This window comes from Gigantopelta aegis, chromosome 9 (genome assembly GCF_016097555.1).
Source record: "Gigantopelta aegis isolate Gae_Host chromosome 9, Gae_host_genome, whole genome shotgun sequence".
NCBI classification, from domain to species: Eukaryota; Metazoa; Mollusca; class Gastropoda; order Neomphalida; family Peltospiridae; genus Gigantopelta; species Gigantopelta aegis.
This window is the reverse complement of record NC_054707.1, coordinates 35,472,848-35,499,563: the sequence shown is the minus strand read 5'-3', so window position 1 is coordinate 35,499,563 and position 26,716 is coordinate 35,472,848. Positions and strand designations below refer to the sequence as shown.

The 26,716-nt window shown below is 36.9% G+C and overlaps 1 protein-coding gene across 1 annotated transcript in view; it reads left to right on the top strand.

The window, feature by feature from the left end:
- LOC121381325 (liprin-alpha-1-like) overlaps nt 1-26,716 on the top strand; it is a 131,385-nt gene that overhangs the window by 20,396 nt on the left and 84,273 nt on the right. The window contains 1 exon segment of the mRNA XM_041510586.1: nt 22,489-22,590. Within this exon segment, the coding sequence (XP_041366520.1) occupies nt 22,489-22,590 (102 nt within the window).

The window sequence follows — 26,716 nt, the reverse complement described above, 5'->3', positions numbered from 1 at the left end:
GCAAGGGATCTTTTATATGCACCATCCCACAGACATAATACATTTGTGTCTGTTTTATACCATTTAGCTCACAACTCGTTGTTTAAAAACGTATCAAACCCGCTTTCGCTCATTAGATACATTTTAAAACAACTCATTATGAGATAAATGGTATCTAACGGCCACTCATGTATTATTCTAAAGTCACAGACCCTACTTTGAACCTGTGAAAATAGACACTAAGTTTGGTCAATCTACAAACCTGTAACACATCTGGATAAAGTTACAATAGAGTGAAATAAGAGTCGATGACGTTGAAACAGTGAAATACTCTTTAAAAATAGACTAGAGCTCGTCTTCATAACCATTACTTCTTGGAGGTATGTAAAGTTTTAGAATTATGGAAAATGTATTTCACTGTATTACAAAAACCAAGATGTCCAAAAACACTTGAATGCAACGGAACACATAATCTATTTTTTCATACTATGGAATTTACTACAAGTTATTTATTTCTGAGCTGATTGATTTGTAAATTGCACACAAAAATAGGTGTTTTTTTATTATTTCCGAAGTACTTTTACTTTTCTTCTTACGTCAAACCAAACTGAAATTATTTACAAAACAAAACATTTTGTAGAATGATAGGATGGATAAAATGTCAGTTTTCAATTAACAAAAAGATGGATAAAATAGTGAAAAATACACTGTAGTTGTCTCTTTAAACAAAGATTACTTTTCATTCCTGTGTCAGTCACTAGACCAAAAGCTGAACTGATCATATTTCACCTCATGCAGCAATAGGTTAAAGATGTGGTGAGGTGTCATTAACTAAATATGTTTGTTTTCTTTAATAAAAACAAAGTGTGTTGCACATCAGGTGAGATTGCTCTTGAGTGTAAAAACCCAATTTCCTAACTACATTGCACTCATCCTTCTGCTACTGATAGTTCTACTTTTACAAATCCCAACAAAGTTAAAGTTTCTTTTGTTTAATGACACCACTAGAGCACATTGATTTATCAATCATTGGATGTCAAACATATGGTCATTAGACACAGTCATAGAGAAGAAACCCGCAACATTTTTTTCCATTAGTAGCTATTTCTCATTCTAGCCAGTGGTATCGGTAAACAAAACAAACTTTACATCCAATAGCTGATGATTAATAAATTATTATGGTCTAGTAGTGTCGTTTTAAAACTGAAACAAACTTTAAATTTTCTCTTTAATAAAGTTGGTCACCTGAGTCATTACTTGTAGTGGTAGTATTCTTGTGTGGTACCACTAGGCTTCAAGGACTTACTATTTCCTTCTTCCCACACATGTGCACTTGCATTCAGTTCACTGGCGTCTTTTTTTCTCAGCTGTTCACAATATTTCCTTGGATCGGATTTCCTTAGTGTTGTCCATTTCATGATTTTCCTTTTGTTGTTGGAGTGATGTATTCTACTAGTATTTCATGCATCACATATATATATATATAGATAGATAGATAGATAGATAGATAGATAGATAGATAGATAGATAGATAGATAGATAGATAGATAGATAGATAGATAGATAGATACATACATACATACATGTATTTGTAATATACAATTGTTTTTTGGTTTGGTTTGGTTAAATGTTTGGAGAAATAAATGTATTAATTTAGATTATTTATCATAGGGTACATATATATGTACATGTAGTATGTAATATATTTAAGATAACACTTTGTTTTTAAAACATGCATTTATTACTTCTTCTTTTTTTGTTGAGGTATTAGTATTTAGGCAATAGTTACAGATATTAATTATCGAGGGTTTTTTTTATGGTTGTTTTCTTTTATTGTTTCTTTTTCTTTTTTCTTCTTTGTTTGTCCTCTCCCCCCCCCCCCCCCAAAAAAAAAAAAAAAACCCCACCCACAAAAAAAACCAATAAAATAAGAAAACAACAAAGCAATAAAACAAAGTGGACTGACATATTACTCAAAAAATTTATTACCCAGTAATTTATTTAGGATGAAATATATTTTACATTTTCTATTGATGGTGAAAATTCAGGTGGTCTGTGATTTTATATTGTATATTTACCACTGATGTCCAGACTGGATCTGTAGGCCTTATTTTTATAACTTTGCTATGTTGTGGCCATTTATATGAAATTTATCACTCTCTGCTCTCGTATACCCTTTGTTTATGATATCTGGAATCCCATCTAGTCCCTTCCAACCTCTCTCGCAAAGGCATATGTACTTCATGAACACCTCCTATGAAGGGTTGAGTAACAAATACAAATAACATATTTAGACTGAACTTAGTACTGAGAGCGTATCAAATGTAAATAGCATATTCAGACTGAGGTGCCAGGAACATTATATTGCAAGACTGTATCCAAATTTGTCTAACATGTCCAATGATTCAAGTAAATTCCACATATTAATATTTTTTGAAAAGCAGTGTAAATTTAATATAATAATATTTAATTGTTTACTTTTTGGAATTTTCTTTTATGTATTAAACATTTTGAAAATGCTTTCAGTATGATTATATTCTGTGCTTATATAGCAAACAACCAATTTCACTGAGTTTATGGATACTTTTGATTTTTAAATCTACAATAAAATATTAATACTTGATTATTGAAATGCATATACCAGTATTTGAAATGGAAGTGGAAGTTCACATATTTGGATGAAAATGGGGTGGGGATGGGAAATTACTTCAGTTTGTTTAAACCTGGTGAGGATGTTCATTTTAATTTTACAAAAGGTTCAGCTTAACATGCAGAATAAAAAATATAAAAGCAATTATAATTGTGAGGAGGTGAAGTACACAGATTATAAATAAATAAATAAATGAATGAATGAATGAATGAATGAAAATAAATACATGATTGATGTTACAGTGAACTTAAAAGAAATAACAGACAAGCATTCTTGCCAATAATAACACTAAAAGGACACTTTTATAATAACACTTTAAGTATCTTACATCAGCTATTACATACGGGGGCAGAATGTAGCCCAGTGGTAAAGCGCTCGCTTGATGTGCAGTCGGTTTAGGATCGATCCCCGTCAGTGGGCTCATTGCACTATTTCTCATTGCAGCCAGTGCACCATGACTGGTATATCAAAGGCTGTGGTATGTGCTGTCCTGTTTGTGGGATGGTGCATATAAAAGATCCCTTGCTACTATTGGAAAAATGTAGCGGGTTTCCTCTCTAAGACTATGTCAAAAATCCCAAATGTTTGACATCCAGTAGCCGATGATTAATAAATCAATGTGCTCTAGTGGTGTCGTTAAACAAAACAAACTTTTAACTTTCTTAATAACCTTCTGGTTGAACAATGTACTGAGGTGCTATGAAACAAACATTCATTTCTAGAGGGCTGCAAGCATTGCTATTAGGCTGATGATTTTCCAAGCCCTGACTGAAATATGTATTTCATTAAAGTGTGTTTTCTGTCGGAACAGCCATTCTGGAAGCCTGCTACACCTGTTGTGTTTTTTATGTGTGTGTGCACCTGATTCTTGGTGGTGTTTTCCTTCTCCACTTGCTTTCTTGCAGTGACCTCAACACATGCACACTCTCAGACCAAATTCTTTACCGACTGACCCTTTTTGACCCCAGTTGGATGACCTTTTGTAAATGAAATGTCTGTAGACTGATAGTGTTTACTTGAAAGTATTTGAGGTATGTTACAGTTGATCTTCATGACATTGTGGCATTGAAAAACGTTTTCTTTTGCTGTTATTGCTATTAAATAACATTAATACAAATTGATACATTGTAAGTTGGTGGGGTTTTTTTGGTTGTTGTTTTTTTAATTGGCATCTTGCTATTCTGTTGCTTTTTTCACAAAATAATTATTTAGTAGCTGAAATATTTTTTTCAAGAAATAATGTAGAAAATGCTGATGCTATATTTACTTTGTTATTTTAAACATTATTTTTAAAATATATATTTAGTAGACTGTCTAAACTGGATTTAGGTGGGACTGACGGAATGTGCCAATATACAGTGTGTGCCAGATTAATCTGATTTTATTTTGTTGTCTTTCTTGACATAAAACTGGCCTCGGTGGCATAGTGGTTAGGCCATCGGTCTACAGGCTGGTAGATACTGGGTTCGGATCCCAGTCGAGGCATGGGATTTTTAATCCAGATACTGACTCCAAATCCTGAGTGAGTGCTCCGCAAGGATCAATGGGTAGGTGTAAACCACTTGCACTGACCAGTGATCCATAACTGGTTCAACAAAGGCCATGGTTTGTGCTATCCTGCCTGTGGGAAGCGCAAGTAAAAGATCCCTTGCTGCTAATCGGAAAGAGTAGCCCATGTAGTGGTGACAGCGGGTTTCCTCTTAAAATCTGTGTGGTCCATAACCATATGTCTGACACCATATAACCGTAAATAAAATGTGTTGAGTGCGTCGTTAAATAAAACATTTCTTTCTTTCTTGACATAAAAATCAACTCGCAAAAGAATGCACAAAGTCTACGAATCATTAATGACTAACTATTAGAGTAGAGATAAATACAATCATGTTATGAGGCAGGATGTTGCCCAGTGGTAAAGTATCTACTTGATGCACGGTCGGTCTGAGATCGAGACTTGTCAGTGGCCCATAGGGCTATTTCTCGTTCCAGCCAGTGCACCGCGACTGGTATATCAAAGGCCATTTTTAAAAAAAATTTAAATGGTAATTTTTTCTTATTTCCGAAACACTTTCATTTCTTCTTACTTCAGACACCAAACCGAAATTATTTACAAAAGCCATTTCTATAAGAGGATGAGACGCACAATAGACTTTAAGTTAGTTGCATATCGTGTCACTCACCTTTTCTAAAATTGAGTTGATAAAGCAATTACAAGAGGCAACTAACTTACAGACTATAGTCCGTCCCTCAGGGAATGCGTTTTTTTCATACTATGGAATTTACTACAAGTTATTTATTTTTGAGGTGATTGTTTTGTAAATGGAACACAATTTTTTTTTTTTTTTTTAATTTCCAAAACACTTAATTTTCTTTTTACCTTAAAGGGACATACCCTAGTTTTTAAACACTAAAGCATATTTTTGACTATTATAACCGTTTTTGATAACTTAAATCATACTTTACTTTGATTTTATTGTTTAGATTATCAATTTCCATACATTCGAAGTGTTTTTGGTCATCCTGATGTTTTTAATATCACAAAATGAATTTCTTGTATTTTTAAAAATGCATGTGCGTCTGAGAAGTAACAGCTATGGAGTAGAGTTTAGTCTATTTTTAGAGGGTATTTCACCATTTCAAAGTAACAGACTCATGTTTTACACAATTGTAACTTTATCCAAATGTGTTAGAGGTTTGTAGATTAACTAAACTTAGTGTTAATTTTCACGAGTTGAAACTAGGGTCTGTCCCTTTAAACCAAACTGAAATTATTTACCAAAAAACCCAACACATTTTGTAGGAGGATGGGACAGACTATAATTGCCAGCTATCATCTAGCAAGACAATACATAAACACACTATTTGGCAAAGCTAAAACATTCTTAATCTTGAATTTACACTCAGAATCCAGAATAGAATTTATTTATTCATAGAACTAAATTGATATTCTGTTGAGTACAAAATGGCTGTATGGACTGAGTCTCCATAGTAAGCCAAATAATTTGTATTTGGCCAGATTAAATCTATAATTACAGCCAACCCTGGCTTAGCGGCTACCTGTATTTACCAGCCACCTGTTCTAAGCAACCACTTAAATGTTTGCCATCCAATAGCCAATGATTAATAAATCATTGTGCTCTAGTGGTGTCATTAAACAAAACAGGTACTTTTTATTTCTTTCATCTTTTAAAACTTAAACTTAATATTTTGTCCAGAATTATGAGAAAAAAAAATATATATACCAACCTGTAAACAGCATTGTCTGCCTGTTATAGAAATTTGACAGGGGTTACGGTTAGTAGTCCAGTTTTTATTTTTTAATGTTGCGAAACATTGTAATAATATAGCTAATTTTGAATTTAAATGACGTCAGTCTTCATCTCCTTACAATAACCATAAATTGGGTACATGACATTTCCGTTTTAAGAACGGTGGAAAAATTCCAGTGCAAAATTGCTATTGAAAATATTTTGTTTGAACATTACTAATGCACCTGAATGTGTTTGAAGAAAATCTTGTAATTAAAAAATTGTACCTTTTACGAAATATGGATTTCAAGTGAAATTACGGTAAGATATGCCATATTTATTATGTATGAAGCCAAGTGCAAAAAGTCACTGCCGTCAACCTTAAGATTGCATTAAGTGCATAAGTACCTACGGTGATCTCAGTGCTAAACTTGCTTCATTGAAAAGTACATATAAACTCAATCATAGGCTATGAATTACACCTGCCATATATCAAAAAATAAATGTCCTGGCTTGCTGTTATGCAACTATTTTTGTTGGGTTTTTTCTTTTTTCTTTCCATTGTCAGTGTCCATATTTTGTTCTTCTGTTTGGTCTCTGATTTGATCAAACATGATAAACGGCATTCCCTGACACTCCACATTAATACAGTGTTTATTATTGTTGGTGTCGGGAGCTGCGCATTACTTAGAGCAGTAACTAATACAATAAGATGATTATTAAGAAGATATACGATCCCTTGTGTGGAAGTTAAGACCGTGTGGAAAACATTATTTATGACATTTAGTCACGATAACCAAATATATGGTCAGATCTGCATGATGTACAACATATCTTTAAGAAATAGTTGATGACCAACGATACAACAGATATATATATATATTTGGTACAACCAAGGTTTAAGCAAGTCATCCTAAAGTTTGCTTTGTTTAACAACACTACTAGAGCACATCGGCTAAATTTTTTATGTCAAATATAATTAGTTATTCTGACAATTAGCATTCAAAGGAAGCCTGCTCTATTCTTTAATTAGCAGCAAGGTACCTTTTATATGCACAGACAGGACAGCACATACCATGGCTGTTGATATACCAGTCATGGGACACTGCTTGCGATTAAAAAAAACTATGGGTCTGTTGAGGAGGTTTGATCCTATGACCTAAGAAACTTCAGGCTGATTGAACTAGATCCGACCCCATGCTTGTCCTGGACAAGTAGCCTGAGGTGGGGGGCAGTCTGGGATCAATTCCCATTGGTGGGCTCATGTATTGGGCAATTTCTCGTTCCAGCCAGTGCACCATAACTGGTATATCAAAGGTCGTGGTATGTGCTATCCTGTCTTTGGGATGGTGCGTAAAAAAGGTCCTTTGCTACTAATGGAAAAATGTACCAGGTTTCCTCTCTAAGACCATGTGTCAGAATTTCAAATGTTGACATCCAACAGCCGATGATTAATAAATCAATGTGCTCTAGTGGTGTTGTTAAACAAAACAAACTTTAACTTTGATGATCCTGTAACATAACTTTTGGCTTTAATACACCTGAGGTGTTCTGTCCTGGAGACACAGAACTCGGTGATCTCCGTCTTCAACCCAGGTTAAGAAACATGAAAGAAAGGAATATTTGTGTAAAGTTGCAGACCCTGGAAACTAGAACACATTGCACGGTTAGCTCTGGGTGAACACAGAATTGCACCAAATTATCGATTCAACTTAAAAAATGGCAGAAAACCAGTTATTTTCTAATAAAATGTAGTAAAATTATTTTGCCAAGTTAAAATAAAATTCGCAATTGGCGAATTTGGCGACTGTCAGGGCTAGCCCTGCATTGCTATGTTAATCATCGGATTGGATGTCAAACATTCGGTAATTTTTACATATTGTCTTAGAGAGGAAACCCGCTACATTTTTTCATTAGTAGCAAGGGATCTTTTATGTGCACCATCCCATAGACAGGATAGCACATACCACAGCCTTTGATATACCAGTCGTGGTGCACTGGCTGGTATGAGAAATAGCCCAATGGGCCCACTGATGGGGATCGATCCCACACCGACCGCACATCAAGCGAGCGCTTTACCACTGGGCTCTGTCCCACCCCTTTACTATTAAAGTCATTTTTTATAATTGAATATCAGACATTACTTATATTTTATTGTTTAGATCGTCCAGTTCCATATATCTGAAGTGCATCTGGTTATCCTAGTATTTCTAATACCACAAAATGCATTTTTCATATTGTTAAAAACACACGTACCTCTGAGAAATAACAGTTATGGAGAAAAGCTCTGATTTACATTAGTGTACAAGGGCATTTCCCCATTTCAGAATCTAGGTTCACTCTACAGTAACTTTATCCAGATGTGGTTTGTAGATTAATCAAAGTGAGTGTCTGTTTTCACAGGTTGAAACTAGGGTCCGTGACTTTAATGGGAACCTGATACAACTGGACAGTTGAGTCACATTGTATAAAGTGATCTAGTTTTAATACTAATTAGCATTAAGAGATTTGTTTTGTATGCACAAGATAACACATACTGTAGTTTCGTATTACCAATAAATGGCAATAGACTATTAAAAAGCATTTTTTACTACCAACATGACAGCTGTGTACAGCTTTTGATATTACAGTTGTACAATGGTTGGAATGGGATATACCAGCAACCCAGTGGCCTCCAGATTATAGAGCTGTGGTTGCTAAGGGAAGTACATGGAGAATGCATACATTAAAAAAAAATTGTGTCCAGTCCGACTGAAAGTTTGTTTTGTTTAACGACACCACTGGAGCACATTGATTAATTAATTATCGGCTATTGGATGTCAAACATTTTGTAATTCTGACTCGTAGTCATCAGAGGAATCCCACTACATTTTTCTTAATGCAGAAAGTGATGTTTTATATGCACTTCCCACAGAGAGGAAAGCACATACCACAGCCTTTGTCCAGTTGTGGTGCACTGGTTGGAACAAGAGAAAAAAAGCCCAATCAGCTGAATTTATCCACTGAGGTGGTTCGATCCTGCGATGCAAGCACCTCAAGCGAGCACTCAACCGACTAAGCTAAATCCCCATCCCCACCTCAGTCCGACTGTTGCGTCTGATGTTTCTGCCACTTGTGCTTTGGGCATATAGACCACATACAATTATTTCATTGCGGCTGGCCGAATGCGTTTGGTAGATGTACACATCTCATGCACCCAGTCTAGATGCTCTCATTAAACCTAATTTATTGTGATTTTGTTTTTCATTAATTCATTTCAACTTATTTCTGTGCTTATATCCAATTAAGGTTCAAGCATGCTGTCCGGGGCACACACCTCGGCTATCTGGGCTGTCTGTCCAGGACAGTGGGTTAGTTGTTAGTTGGTTAGTTGTTAGTGAGAGAGAAGAGGGTGTAATGGCCTTACACCTACCCATTGAGCCCTTAAGAACTTGCTCTGGTATGGAGCCGGTACCGGGCTGTGAACCCTGTAGTCCGATGGCTTAACCACTGCACCACTGAGGCCAGATTTTTTTTCCAACTGCATGCACACGCCACATCCAGTCTATATGAGCCTCAAGTGTTTGAGTAAATATTGACCAGTGTTGCATGCAAGGATCATGCATACAGTAGGTTTTACATAATATATTTTGAGTGTTTCTACCAGAAATATATTTTTGGGTATGGCGCTATGAAATTGAATGCAACCACAGTCAATAGTGGGCATGGGGATGGAGGCCTCCGTCAGAAGGAAAATGGGTTAAAATTAGGGTTAGGGTTTAGAAAATCATACAGTAATGATAAGAGTAATTAATTTTGTCAAAAGGTTAACTTAAAAAAAAGAAATCTGCCAAAAAAATTTGGGTATGGCACCATACCCATTTTACCATCTGGCAGAAACCCAGAACAAAATTTGTACGATACATAAAGAAAAATGCTGAAAAATATAGACTGTTCCTGAAATAATTGTGTTGAGTATGACATTATAGTAAAGTGCAGACTGACATGGGTTATGCTGAAATAGGAAATTGGGTTAGAAACGAACGACTGACCAAAATAAAACACTTGTAGATTGCAATCACACGTAATTAACAATTCTTTTGTTTTAAATTCTCCATCAATGTCTGGATGCTTCTTCATTCTGTGCCAGACAGAAACCGATAGATGCGACAATTGAGTAAATGTGTTAGCCCGCCTCTCGTGGGATTTGAACCGCTGTCATCAGCAACATCATACAACCTTGTGACAAAAGAAAATACTGGGAGTTTTCACATATACGTCGTAATTTGATTTATATCGTAATTTGATTTATACTGTAAATATTGAATATGGTGCAATTTGTCTGAAGCATAGACTATACAACAAGTAAAGTTACTGAAGTCGTGTTAAGAGGTCAGTGAACAATGTTGAATAGTTTTTGATAACTACTTGGAGATTTCAAATAGATTTTTATTTTACCTGTTTTTGTGTTAGGTCTACATAACATTTTGTTCTTCATGTTTTAAAATTATTTTTAATTTTCTTAAATTATTTTTAATAATAATTTAAAAAATAATGCTTTGTTCCTTAACAAAAATGTATATTATTCCTGAGTAAAGTAAATTTAACACACATACTTGCATGGATTATAAAAGAATTAAACTGGCCAACTTTTTAATAAAGAAAGAAAGAAATGTTTTATTTAATGATGCACTCAACACATTTTATTTACGGTTATATGGCATCAAACATATAGTTAAGGACCACACAGATATTGAGAGAGGAAACCCACTGTTGCTACTTCATGGGCCACTCTTTTCAATTAGCAGCAAGGGATCTTTTATATGCACCATCCCACAGACCGGGTTGTACATACCACAGCGTTTGATATACCAGTCGCGGTGTACTGGCTGGAACAAGAAATAGCCAAATGGGGCCACCGACGGGGATTGATCCTAAACCGACCCCGCATCGAGCGAGTGCCTTACCACTAGGCTAAGTCCCGCCCCATTTTTTAATATGCTCATTACCCACAATTTTTATTTTTTTATTTTTTTTAAAGCGTAGTGAAAAGATGAAAAAGACCAGTGAGGCATAACATAATGGAATATTTATGGTGCAACCTGACTCTTTCCATTAGTAGTAAGGGATCTTTTTATATGCATGTTCCAATAGGCTGGACAGCACATACCATGGCCTTTGATATACAAGTTGTGAGACACTGGATGGCATTGTGGGGGGGGGGGGGGGGACAATCAAAGAACAACCCCTGCAATTAAGAAATGGCCACAGCAAAAAAAAACATGTCATAGAAAAAAAACCCTGAATATGGCCCAAAGCAAAAAAGTGCCATGGAGAATTAGAAACTCCATGGCAATCTCCATGGCATTGCTCATTGCAGGGGTTGAAAGAATGGATTCACCTAGGGTATTCAGTCCTGTGACCCATGCACCCCAGGTGAGAGCCAAGTCCTGTGACCCATGCGCCCCAGGCGAGAGCCAAGTCCTGTGACCCATGCGCCCCAGGCGAGAGCCAAGTCCTGTGACCCATGCGCCCCAGGCGAGAGCCAAGTCCTGTGACCCATGCGCCCCAGGCGAGAGCCAAGTCCTGTGACCCATGCGCCCCAGGCGAGAGCCAAGTCCTGTGACCCATGCGCCCCAGGCGAGAGCCAAGTCCTGTGACCCATGCGCCCCAGGCGAGAGCCAAGTCCTGTGACCCATGCGCCCCAGGCGAGAGCCAAGTCCTGTGACCCATGCGCCCCAGGCGAGAGCCAAGTCCTGTGACCCATGCGCCCCAGGCGAGAGCCAAGTCCTGTGACCCATGCGCCCCAGGCGAGAGCCAAGTCCTGTGACCCATGCGCCCCAGGCGAGAGCCAAGTCCTGTGACCCATGCGCCCCAGGCGAGAGCCAAGTCCTGTGACCCATGCGCCCCAGGCGAGAGCCAAGTCCTGTGACCCATGCGCCCCAGGCGAGAGCCAAGTCCTGTGACCCATGCGCCCCAGGCGAGAGCCAAGTCCTGTGACCCATGCGCCCCAGGCGAGAGCCAAGTCCTGTGACCCATGCGCCCCAGGCGAGAGCTAAGTCCTGTGACCCATGCACCCCAGGCGAGAGCTAGATGAAAAAGAAAATAACTGACATATATCCTTGACAATTCTTTGACCCGGAGACGGGACAGAGCCCAGTGGTAAAGCGCTCACCTGATGTGCACTCAGTCTAGGATCGATTCTCATTGGTGGGCCCGTTGGGCTATTTCTCGTTCCAACACTATGACCGGTATATCAAAGGCTGTGGTATATGTTATCCTGTCTGTGGGATGGTGCATATTAAAGATCCCATGCTACTAATGGAAAAATGTAGCTGGGTTTTTTTCTAAGACTATATGTCAAAATGACCAAATGTCTGACATCCAATAGCCAATGAATAATAATAAATCAAGGTGGTCTAGTGGTGTCGCTAAACAAAACAAACTTTTAACTTTTACTTTCTAAGACTATATGTCAAAGTTACCGAATGTCTTTAACTTTTTGACCAGTCACACCTCGAACATGTGCTCTAACCACTGGGCCACATTCCACCCCTGTATTAACAGCTTGTTCTGCAGATGTTTGGTTCCTTGAAGCATTTCGCTTGTGACAAGTATTTATTAACGACATTAGTGGCATCGTATGTCTGTCACAGTAGTATTTAATTGAAGTAATGATAAATGACTAGAGTTGTTCATTGCACTGAATATGATCAATGTTATTGATTTACTCTGATAATGGATCTATTTCCAGACCCTACACTTTTTTTTTCTCTTATCTTTTCATCTCTCCTGGTGGATTTTTCTATTTTATTTTTCTGTCCATTATTGCTGACACACAGTGTGCGATTTCAAATAGTGGCTTTTGTTTCGTAACTTCAGAATACTGGATGTTTTTTTGTTTAATTATTTTTGTTTTCTTCATCACAGCATCTCAGCAACACTTTATCTATCAGCTGACTAGGAAATAGACACAGATGCTGAAATATACGTCACTGTGTTCTAAAAGCGGTTGTAATTGGCTGATACTATGTACTGTTTCCATAGTGGCATGGGCCTTTATAATGCCTCGGCTAGATCTGTGAGAGTTGTGTTAAAATTTCATGATGGGTACTAAAGCTTGTGCTCTATTGATCTGCCGTTAGACAACTAAATATGTTATTAATATATATTTATACACAGACACACCTCTCAAGACCAGGACTAATTAAAACTGACGTTAACTCTGTGTAACAACAGATACATCAATTAAAAAACAAAAACCAGAAGATAAAAAAAAAAATCAGCTGACTATATGTGATCAATTAATGTTGGGTCTGTTCCTGCCAGGGTATACACTAAAACAAGATCGGTCTCTCAAACGACAGTCAAATCTACAGTTGTCACCTTCGAGAGAGAAAAAACTCCACGTTTTGTTAATGATAAAGGAATACGCAATTAGCACAAAAACACGGTTCGTGGGATAAACGAAGGATATCGCAGCGACGGAAGGTAATAGGGTGTTTTTCTAACTGCATGGGCAGCGCTGGGAGTTACCGAGGAAACTCTATGGATTTTACCATATTGGTGTTTGCCTTATTCTTGTAATGATCGTCATTATACCTGCATTGTAGCTCATTTCAAACAATTACATGCCATTAATCCACGGCTCTGCAAGATTGGCATGCGCACATTGCTGGATGCAGAAGGCTGCCTATGTTTACTGTACCAGCCGATAGCAGTGAGAGGACTTAAGCACATCATTATGTAAACACTGAAATTGGCGATTTATTAAACAATGAAATCAACATGTGGCACTGCATTGGGAAATCGACTACTTTGTATTGTTGACTACTGTATTGTGTGGTGTTGAGGAGGGAGAAAAAAATGTTTTCCTTTTAATCCCAATACGTGATAAAATGTTTGTACAGTAATTGCTTATGGTAGAATAATATTTTTTCTCTTCGGATGAAAATGTATTTTTTGGTAAAAGTGTACCTGTAAGTAAAATGTTTTAAAATAAACATTGTTGGAGTCGTATTTTCTGTGAGGAAAATTATATTTTCTGTGGATATAGATTTAAAAACCATATGTAAGTCAAACGTTTTTCAATCAAATTATGATGAAGTCACATTGTGAGTGGTTTAAGTATATTTTCGAAAACTACATGTAAGTGAAATGTTTTTGAAACAAATGATAATGAAGCCATATTTTATGTGGTTAAAAGATATTTTCTGTGGATTTCTATTTGAAAATAACACTTAAGTGAAATGTTTATAAAACAAGTGATGATGAAGTCATATTTTGTGTGGTTAAAAAATGTTTTCTGTAGATTTGTTTTTTAAACCACATGTAAGTGAAATGTGTTGTTTAAAAATGAAAGATGATAAAGTCATTGTCAGTGGTTAAAAGATATTTTCTGTGGATTCCCATTTGAAAAGTACATATATATGAAATGTGTTTTTTTTAAACATCTGATGATGAAGTGGTTAAAAGATATTCTCTGCGGATTCCTCTTAGACAACTTCATGTAAATGAAATGTTTTTTCGAACAACAGACGATGAGATCATTTGTTAAGTGGTTAAAAGCTATTTTCTGTGGATTTTTAATTGATAACTATGCATCAGTTAACTCCTGTGTTGGAGGCAAGTACTGATGGTGTTTGAATTTTCCTCAATGGCTAACGGTTTTAATGTCTGTTTGGATTATCGGCTTCGTGGACTGGACTACGTTGTGAGTTACTTGAAACGGGGAGACGGAAAGCATCTGCGACAGGCGGTTATTGTGAGTTATTTGATATTTCTTCTGTAGACATCACTGAAATCTATTTATGCACTCCCATTTAAATCTATAAATATATATATATCCGCAGTGGTTTTAACTCCATAACCAGTTTAACATTCCAGCTTTTTGGCATCATCTTCATTATATTAACCCTTATTTTTCGAGTTGTAGGGTCTGTATCCCCATGCCCCTCCCCCACTTCCAAAATTGATCAATGCACGAAAGATTAACAACTTATCTGACTGGAAAAAAAAAAAATCAGCTTACTTTTAAAATAAATGCAGTGAAATGTCCAGCTATTGATTGTAGTTTTCTTATCTCCCATACCATCCTTGACAAAGAACAGAAGATATATATAGAATGCTATACAATATTTCGCTAGATATCCTTTTTACGAAACATTCTAGTATCTGACCTCACTTTTGTTTGGTCAGATACCATGGGAAGTTCACAAGTTTTTCGTAAAAAAAATAATATCTAGCAAAAATGAATGTGGTATTTTATTTATTACCCACCTTCAAACAATGTAAAATGTCACAATTACTTACAACATAACAAGACATGCGAAGGCACAAATCTAAGATCAGGAAAGGTGACGTCAATTACCGAAATGATGTCAGTTAGCATCTAATACACAACTGGTGGTGGTATGAAATTTGTACAACATGCCAGGGAAGATGACGTCAGTTACCGAAATGACGTCAGTTAGCATCTAATACACAACTGGTGGTGGTATGAAATTTGTTCAACATGCCAGGGAAGATGACGTCAGTTACCGAAATGACGTCGGTTAGCAAAATACACCTGGTGGTGATAAAAAAAATTGTACGACACGCCCACACATTCACCAGGTGGGTAATAAAGTTAGGTTTCGACAGTTTTATGTAAACTGCTGAGCAGTGCTTCTCGGCACTGACAACAAATTTGTCATAAGCAACATGGTCCAGCTTCCCACATGTCATTTCCTTGGCCACGTTCTCCTGAGATTTTATATACCAGAACAAGCCAAATTATCAGGCATGTGTGCCAGAATTTTAGCAGGGGTGAATCTAGACTGGCGACTGAAGTTTATAGGGGGTTTGAGTCGTGCACTCCTGGAAAATATATAGATGGGGGAAAAATCCTTATCCCCCAAAAACCCTCCCACTGCACATGCTCTGGGTTATATTGAATAGCAACATTCAGAAAAATCTGCTGATTACAATTTCTACAATATTTCAAATCTGGCAAGGAGTTTTGGGCACAGGCATTTGTTTTCCTCTCATTTTTACTAAAGCCATCGCAAAGCATTAAGGACTCCTCAAGTACTCAACACTTACACTAGATGATGATGAGATTAAGGAATAAAGTAAAATAGCATTATGCATCTTAATTTTAGCGCTGAACATGGATGCCAAATCATGCCATTGTATTGCACTTAGAAGTGCTGTAATGGACTGATGACCTATTTAAAAAGAGAAACTAGCGCATGATTATATACTTATTGTGTATCATTTCTTTTTCCACCATTTTATTTTATCATGACTATGGCCACAGGCTGATAGGTCAATGTGGCAACTTTGTCAGCAATCTGACATGTTTGATTTCAAATGCAATAAATGTTTTTCATTTTAAATTTTCACATATGGCCACTATGTATTACGGTATTGAAAAAACACCATATTGTTAACAACAATGTTGGCTCAAGCATTCTGAATACTGCTAAAGCAATACATGTCCCCTACCAGGCCTGAATGTTTTTTCGTATCTCCTAAATTCAAGGGTCATAACTCTGTGAAAATTCGGTAAATTTGATCTGCAACAGTACATGGTAAAGCTATGAAGAAAATTTCAAGAGCCATTTTAATTAATAAAACTATGTACAGTAAAGCTCCTCTGTGCTGTAGTGAGACCATGAAAAATATCCAGTATTGAGGGAATTCCAGTATACTGAGGGTCTGGTTTAGAGAGTTTTCACTGTATTAATTTCATTTCTTTCTCAGAATATCCTTATCTGTATATATGTAATATGTTTTATCCAAACATTTAGTCGCTTAAATTGCATTTTTACCTCCCAATAATTTTATACAAATTAATATATATCAGTGTTTTCGCTGCTCAATTTAAGCGGAGCAGCTCGCACCACTGTTGCATTTTGCCGCCCTCCTTTCATGTTCTGCCGCCCTCCTTTCATGTTCTGCCGCCCTTCTTTATTTTTCTGCACCCCTCTTTATTTTCCCGCACCCTACTATATTGTACAGCACCTATCTCCGCTATTTCCAAATGCACACTTTTTTCCCCACACTTAAAAAAAACAACGATCAGCCTGCACACTGGACATCAAAGGAAACAAGCTGCGTTGTTTACGAAAAAGAAACTGTAATGTAATTGAACAGTATTTTTAACAGCCTCTGTTTTGTCCCATACCTATATCCATTTGTATGTTTAATATACACAATAAAAGTTATAATTTATTTGAGTAATGAAAACATTTTATTTTTTATGGATTTGGCAATCTCCGATTGAAAACCCCCCCACTTATTTGGCGCCAGATTTATCTTGGGTGCCAAATAATATATACACCGCCTTTACAAAAACGAAACTTTTTATCAGCTGGCGATATTTTACCACAGTGATTGATTCATTCGATGAAGATGGCAATAACAAAAAATGTATCCAACATTAGGGGATCACTTTACAAACATCTTTATTGCTTTTCGTATATCTTGAAATCTTTATTAAAATAATAATACTAAAACTTTGATCAATTCAGCAGAACCGGAACTGTCCATGAATGTCAGACCAACAACATCTGTCATCTTCGGTTCAATTAAAAGATGAGACAGCTTGTACGTATTTCATATAAACTTTTTTGTACTTTTTTATGGGCTAAATAAGGAGTACCACAAACTCAACCAACACACGATATGGTAACCAAGCTCCCACACCCCTTTTTTTCTTCTTTTTTTTAAATTGAAGAGTGGTGACACACGGCTGCCCTCCTTTAATTTTCACCCAGTGAGAACACTGTATGTGTGTGTGTGTCTATATATATATATATACATACATACATACATACATACATACATACATACATACATACATACACACAGTCAGACCTGTCCTAGCGGCCACCTGTACTCAGCGGTCTCCTGCCTTAAGCGGCCACTTTTTTCCCTCCCAAATAATTTATAACGTAAATGCACCTGTAATAAGCGGTCACCTGTCTAACGTGGTCAGCGGCCACCCAAATTGGATCCCAAATCGCTTAAATACCTGTATTAAGCGGCCACAGTAAATGTTTACTATTATATAAAAGGGATATTTAAGAACAGCGATAAGGTGCAGAAAATATATGATCTTCACACCTTCAGGAATACTAGTAGGCCTACCCATACAGTCACGACATCTCTACTGTGTATCCATTAAGAAAGTATGACTATGGAGTGCATCTAATTGCCTTTGGGCAGGCTACGCTTGACATTTGTAGGTTCACGTACTATGACAATACACTGCATGAAGTAGAAATTAAATAATTAAATGGAAAGAGAAAACAAACTTGTTAAGAATGGTTAATTTAATACATGCCAGTTGCGAAAATACTTGCCGAAAACCACATTTTGAACTCAACATTTCAAGGTATTTTCAGTTGAAAAAATCAAAACAAAAGCCACCATTTTGAAAAAAAATCTTTTTTGTTTTATTATATTTCCGTTTCCGGTGAGTGTCGTGTGCAAAACGGCAGGAAATATGAATTGGGGAATGCACTGTATACAGTGTACAGTATGTCGACTGACGTGACGTCGGGCGAGATATCTCGCCTGCAGTACTCAGAAGGTTAAGACAGGTTTGACTGTACTCAGTGTCACTATTGAAGAGTCGCTCATATTGTTACACACATACACACGTTAACCATGCCCGTCCGACACACTAATTATGAAAGAAGGAATGTATGGCCTTCGTGAATTAGGCCCAAAGTGAGGTTTCCTAAGTAGCATTTGGATTTCAATATGAGTAATGGTACTTCCGGTTATAGGCCACAACAAAATGGTAAAAGTTATGCAAACACATGTACCTAGTATCACCCCAACAAATGGGTTGTCTCAGTGCACCCATGTCTGAAATTTTGTATGTTGTACCCGTGCAATGCGTTCTCACCATGGGTATAAAAGTGTGCATGATTGCCATCCACATTTTCACGCACACTTCAGTTGAAAATGTGTTGTGTTTTTGCGTTGCTTAATGCTGGCCCTGGTCGTTATGCATAGGAAACGGATCCAGTCATTTGAAGTCGTTGCCTCATCCACCCAATCACACTCTTGACTGACATTAAAGTGCCTCGCGACTTCTCGTTGACTGTGTTCAACCTGTATCCGACCTACTCCATTGCCCTTCTCAACATTATATATGTCTTGAAATTAAATGTTGCAAACATCAGACAATAACTAATTTTAATACAAATTTGAAGTAAATGATTAGGTTACATAAAACAGGAATCAATCCTAGACTGATTGCACATCAGTCGAGTGCTTTGTCATATAGACTACTCCTGCCAAATAAGCACCGAGGAATTTTTATATGCACTTCCCATAGACAGGACAGTACATACCTTGTACTTTGATGTACCAACCATAATTGGGTCGGGAAAAAAATATATTTGAATCAAGCAAGAGCAATCGATCCTGCAAAGGGCAGGATGTAGCCCAGTGGTAGAGCTCTCTCGTGATGTGCAGTCCGTTTGGGATCAATCCCCATTGGTGGACCCATTGGGCTATTTTTCATCACAGCCAGTCCACCACGACTGGTATATCCAAGGCTATGGTATGTGCTATCCTGTCTGTAGGATGGTGCATATAAAAGATTCCTTGCTACTAATGGAAAAAAATGTAGCGGGTTTCCACTCTATGACTGTCAAAATGACCATATGTTTGACATCCAATAGCCGATGATTAATAAATTTAATGTGCACTAGTGGTGTCGTTAAAGAAAACAAACTTGGATCCTGCAACATCAGGCGAGCACTCTACTGCTGAGCTGTATCTCCCTCCCCCTCACCTGCTTATAACGCAAATGTCAAAAGAGATCATGTGGCTTTAATTATCCAAATACGAATTCCATTTTAATTGGTCACGGTAGAGCGGATGCGTCTATATACAGGTTACCATGCTTCTTTGGTTCTTTTATAGTTGTACTTGGTAGCATCATTCCTTTGTTTGTATGTGTTAACAACACGACATGCATCGAGGGATGATATTGCGTAGGTCGTGCATAATTTACGCACTTCCATCGAGATTTTATCTACTGTGGCCATATCGAGTAGGTGTGCAATGGTTTGTCACGCAACCCATCACCGAAGCCATCAGGTGAAACCGTTAAATAATTCTTTTTTTGGGACCCAGTCTGCCGACTTTGATGTGTAACGGTTCGCCAGTCGTTAGATACGCCAATTCCGTCGTCGGCGTAAATATTTGATAGCTTCCATAACAAAAGTGATCAATGCATGATTGGAAGGTAATCCACGGGGGGATTAGGGTTTCCGTATGATATACGAAATAAAAAGTTTTTTTTAATATTTTTTTTTATTAATAGTTAATTTAGCTATCTGGTTTTTACGTTCAGAACTTGGCACAGATATAATAGGGTTTTCAAAGTTCTGTTTTGTTAGTTAATCCTGCTGACACAGGTTTTGAATTTATCTTTTATTGGTTAATCAGGTCTTCTGGGTTTTAGAATTAATGTTTTTTTATTATTTAATCCAGCCGTAATTCATGTAATCCATTTGTGTATTGATTTTTGTGGTCATTGGGGACTTGGTTAAAGTTTCTCGTATTGGTTTAAACAATATTTATTGCTGTTAAAAAACCCAGCGGCTTGATGATTGGCCACAGGCATTCTCAGAATGCTTTTAGCTCCAAATCCTTTTAATGGACGGTGTTCATATTTCATATCTACACGACTGTGTATTCAGCTGCACACCTCGGACCCATGAGTCCAAATATAATAATAATAATAATATACGGCAGGGCTAGCTCTGGCACTCGCCAAATTAAAATAAAATTTACAGTTGGCGAAATAATTTCATTGAATTCTTTCATTGAACTGCACACATCCCTGTGCTCATAAGAGAGTAATGTGAACATTTAGTAATGAACAGAAAGGAAGTTTTAAGCTGCTAGAAAAAGACATTGGAATTATGCATGGTATGTTGTAGTGTAGTTGATTTACCTTTGTTGACTTTTTACTGAGGTAACCACTTGTGTCAATACATGCATTAGTCTTATTCAAGGGGGCAGGATCACTGGGCTACGTCTCTCCCCCCCCCCCCCCCCCCCCCCCCCCCCCCCCCCCCCCCCCGCATATCTATAGATGAATGAATGAATGAATGAATGTTTAACGACACCCCAGCACGAAAAATACATCGGCTATTGGGTGTCAAACTATGGTAATGCAAATAAATAAAGTGATGATCAACATCAATATAAAAATTCAAGGTTTAAACAAAAACAGTGTAAAGAACTGTGCAAAAAATACAAATACAAATATCACAGAATTTTACGGACACCGAATTTTACTCCAAACTTCAATTTGTGCTGTATTGGCCATTCTCAAAGAGAATGTTACACCCCTGCACCACGGTGAGGTTACAGCACGCGCAGGGGATCTATAGATGAAGGTTGCAACTTTAATTTCAGAACGTGTAATGGGTCACCATCTAACCCGAGACTTAAGTTTACTTCATTCTATAAAAATAAAAATGTTTTTTGAAAATAACTTCAGTTTGGTTTCATGTAAGAAATTTAAAAGTGTTTTTGAAAATAACAACAACAAAAAAAGGACTATTTTTGTGTGCAATTTACAAATCAATCAGCTCAGAAATAAATAACTTGTAGTAAATTCCACAGTATGAAAAAAGTGTTTTTGCTGTGGGATGGACTATAAATTTAAAATGGCATAATCGAAATGCAAACTGATCGACGGTTTGCTTGAAATATGGTGTCTTGTAAGCATGAAAAATGGGCGACAGTGGCAGCTGCCGAAAAAAATCACTGTCTGCCACCTATTTAATGAACTCTCACTTGATGTTTCATGACTGATTTTAATCAGAAAACAATTGGTTGGGCTTGAGTGGTGTGATAATTGATTATGAAATCTATGATTGATTATTGGTGGGGTGGAGGGATGGGATGGGGTGGGGGGTATTGATTATACTGATCTCAAGAGCATTGTCAAGTTGTTTATTTTTCCATGTCCTGCTGCAGGTGGTATATTTATTTACAGACTCTCGAGTTCAGAATTTTTGTGGGGCTTTATTGTGTTCGATGTTTATCCTAAAAGTTAATCATGAAATGGTAATGATAAGTGTACTGATACATGTAACCAGTTTTTTAATTTAGTTTAATTTAGTGCAGTGTTCTTAACCAGTATGTGAATTGAGTGATCATTTGAGTGACGTTTCTTTTCAATGTTTTTTTATTTAGTTGTCTTCCTAGAATGTTCTGTGTTACATTGGTGATTCATAAACGTAAACTGATTTTCACTTTCATTACTGATATATGGTATTTTTAACTGATTGGCGTTCTCGTGATTTTAAAGTTGCATAACCGACACGCGAACAGAACAACGGTTCTCGTGAAATATTGTTCCCTGTATGTACACTAGATTCGGGTAAAATTTCACTTTCCTCATTCTCATCCGTAGGTTGAAAGTGGTCAGTGGTTTTGCTCTCGTTTTCACCATTTTGCTTTAGAACGTGTTACAGTGTTTATATTAGTAAGGAACTGCTTTCCTTATTTGAACGTTCTCACCTGAAATTACTATTCAGATGGAAAGGCCTGAAAAATGCTGTTTGTATTTCAAATGTGTAATTTTGTTATCCTGTTTGTCTTTTTCAGGAATTAGCCACAGTAAACAAAGAATTAAATCAAGTTCGAGAACAACTGCTAGAGCGGGAAGAAGAAATCGCCGAACTAAAAGCTGAACGGAATAACACTAGAGTAAGTTGTTGATGTGTTTTCAGTATTAACACTAGTGTTTTCCCTAGAAATTTGGTAAGGCATGGTAGACTAGACACTTTTGAAGCATTTTCAAAATTGAAATAAAAAATAAATGTAATTAATGTGCTTGCTTTAATAAATGAATTGCAAAATATATAACAGGAACATTTTATTAATTAATCATATTTATTTTTAGTGTTTTATAAAGGCAATTTTAGAATTAATTATTGAAAAAGGCTCGTTTAATCTCAGGGCAGCATGGTGCTGATTAAGGCAAGATGGCACTAGACAAATGAGGCATGGTGTTGCACCATGCTAAAACAAGCTAGGGAAAACACTAAACACACAAGTCCTGTTGTCTTACTGATCCAGTGGTAAAGTGCTCGCTTCATATGCAGTCGGTCTAGGATCGATCCACGCCGGTGGGCCCATTGAGGTATTTCTTGTTCCAGCCAGTGCTCCACATCTGGTGCAACAAGTTAAAGTTTGTTGTGTTTAACGACACCACTAGAGCACTTTGATTTTATCAATCATCGACTATTGGATGTCAAACATTTGGTAATTTTGACATATAGTTTTAGAGAGGAAACCCGCTACATTTTTCCGTTAGTAGCAAGGGATCTTTTATATATACCACCCCACAGACAGGATAAACCATATCACGGTCTTTGATATACCAGTCTTGGTGCATTGGTCTCTAACAAGAAATAGCCCAATGGGCCAATCGATCCTAGGCAGACCGTGCTGTAGTTTAAAATGTGCAGAGGTGTGAATAAACTAATATTCCTTCCTTTTCTTTCAGTGTTAATTTAATTAATTAATACATAATGTCGACGTGTCTCCCTTTGTCCCCCGTCTTGTACAGAGATACCTTTTTAAAAGATATTATAACCCTGATTGTTGTTGTTCTGACATCTCTTAAGCCTGTAGTCAAGAGTCCATTAGGTTGTGCCGCTTCTTGTGTAATTTCCTCGTCGACTCACCCGCCCCACACCGGGGCCTGCGGAGTGGGACGAGGTGTCGGATAGCAGTTGTGTCTTGTGACATCAATCTAATTTGTCGCCCATTATAAGATGCACACAATTTGCTGGTCATATTTTATTGATTGTTAAGTTAGAGCACCATGCTTTGTGTTGAGCGGCACTACTAATGTTTATGCATCACTTGGTGGGAATTTGCCAGCTGAAGTCTCTATGGAGGTTTTCCTAGTATGGATAGTCAGGTTTTGGAGGGCGGGTGAGGGGAGGTGGGAAAGGGGTTTGAATGGCTTCATTCCATTATATTATATGATCAGTGTTTGTGTCCTGGTTGAATTGGCACCATAAAAGAAATTTCTGTTGGCATATATTTGGTTAAAATTTTTTTAAAATTATTAACAAAATTTAATAAATTGTTGCGACAGAGTTATACATTATGGATGTAGTTGTGTTTTGGGGAATAGAATGTATTATGATTAATGTGTGTGTTCTAGATTATTTCAAATAAAGACATTTCTGATGTAATTTGTATATATGCATGTATGTGGTTAAATTTATTTTTAACATTTTTATTAAATTGTCTCAACAGTTTTTTTTAATTATGGACAGCCAAGTTTTGAGGATAAAAGTATGCCCTTAACATGGTTGTATTATGATCAGTGTTTCTGCCTTGGTTGATACTGCATAAAGAAATTTTTATTGAATATATATGGTTGAATTTAAAAAAAAAAAAAAAATTTAGGTGGGTTTTAAAAATATTTTTTGCTTTTTAATAAAACCTTTAATAGTGATCTTTTGACTGAAAATCACTTTGAAGAGAAAAGAATGTTTGACAAAAAGTAACATTAATAATAATATGATTATTAACTTTTAAATGGTGGCTGTTAGATAAAGTTTGTTTTGTTTAATGACACCACTAGAGCACATTGATTTAATAATCATCGGCTATTGGAAGTCAAACATTTGGTCATTGTTACATATAGTCTTAGAGAGGAAATTGGCTACTGTATGTTCTTCTATTTGTAGAACAGACAGAATGTTGCATACATGTATCATGGCTGTGGTACGTTGGTTAAAACTTTTTTTTAAAAAACCCTAAAAAAAACCCTGGGATTTTAGTCCTACCTCCTAAATGAGCTCCTAATCCCAGGCTTACAAACGAAATAACTTTGTAGATACATGTTCATATTAATAAAAATTTACAATTATAAGCTACAAAGTTAAAAAGACAAAATGTTGGGGTGGGGGGGGGGGGGGGGGAGAAGATGAGATATAGATTAGTAGTAGACCACTTGCCTGAGGGTAACGGATCAAAGGATACATTTTTCTCGAAGGAGCCTTTTTTTTTTTTTTTTTCTCAATTCCAAACAGTGCCCTTTACTGTTTTGTGCTACTGCCACATAGATTATTCCTGCCAAGTATCAGCAAGAGATCTTTTATACAAGTTTTATATACACTTTTTTTTTAATAATCGTTCTGGGGCACTGGTTGAGAAAGGGTGGAGGGCTGGTAGGTTCACAAAGTATGATCAGTCGATCCTGTGCAGGGCTAGAAACTCACCAAAAAATATGGTGGCCCCAAAAAATAATAATGGATGTTGGCAAATTATAGTAAGCGAACCACAAACCACGAGCAAGATTTTAATGTGGAATAAATGTATGCAATACAAATATTAATAGTGGCTCATATGTTATAGCTTTAAAGAAGATCACCCAAATAATAATATTTGGCCAACTAACACCATTATTTTGTTTTTGTTTAAGTTGCCCAAACGGGACATTGGTCGAAATTTTGACCTGGCCATAGGCCATTTCGAGCCCTGCCTTTGGGATGGGATGGGAAACTCTATTAACGTGCCCATATCCACAGAGGTTCAGGCACGCCCACCTCGGACTTAGCCTCTGACTTCGCCAGTGACCAATTCCGGGGCAGGAGGTGGGCCCTGCCTTGCCTTTGATGTCTTGCACCCCAAGTGATCACTTTATTACTGAGAGGTGCAGGTTCTCGCTCAGTTGCTAAATTGCTCACATAAGATGCTTGGGTCGTAGGATCGAACTACCGCAGTGGACTCCCCCCTATGACAGATGTATCAAAGGCTGTCTTGTCTGTGGGAAAGTGCATGGAAAAAATAAAAAAGTAGCAGGTTTCCTCTAAAGCAGGGCTTCTAGAATTTTTATAAAATCCACTAGCCATGGGATCAGTGATTTAAAACATTTACTAGCCACAATTAAAAATTCACTAGCCCTACTTTACTTTTAAGTTAATACAATTTTATTGAATAATAGTAATAATCAGATATGTCATCTAAAGAGGGAGATAGAGCTTTAAAAAAAATGAACATTGGGGGTTGGTTTGGGGCAGGATATTCATATGTACAAAATAACTGCAGCATTTGACTCTCTTTTTTTTTCACTAGCCGTCGGGCATGGCAGTAGTAGTTATTTACTAGCCCAATATTGAATATTACTAGCCATTGAATGTGGCTACCATAATCTAAAAGCCCTGCTCTAATTTGTCGGAATCCTTTTTTCGTTTCATCTCATTTTCATGCTCATATTCAGTTAAGGTTCAATCACACTGTCCTGGGCACACACCTCAGCTATCTGGGCTGTCTGTGAAGGACAGTCGGTCAGTTGTTAGTTGTTAGTGGTTAGTGAGAGAGAAGAGGGTGAAGTGGGTGGGAGCCGGTACCGGGCTGCAAACCCTGTACCTACCAGCCTTATGTGCGATGGCTTAATCACGACACCACCAAAGCCGGAATCATTTAATGTTTGACAATTAATCAGTGTGCCATAGTGATGTCATTAAACAAAACAAACTTTGTGCTTGATCTTAATTGTACATATAAACACAGAAATCTAATTGATACACCTAATGTTTTGAATGCAAGAATTCAAAGGGAAGCTTTCCTAAGAAAATCAATCTACATGTATAAGCGAATCGTATCACTTGGAAATCTCTAAGGATATAAAGATTATAAATTGTGTATATCAGTTTTCTTGAGCTGTCAAGTTTAGTCCTGTTTTCTTTGTATTTCTGGCTAACTAGATCACGTCTGGACTTTTTCAAATTTGTTTTTTCCTGCAACAGTGTCACCATTAAACATTTTTTTAAATGTTCTAATTGCTTTTAGTTCTTAAGGTACTTAA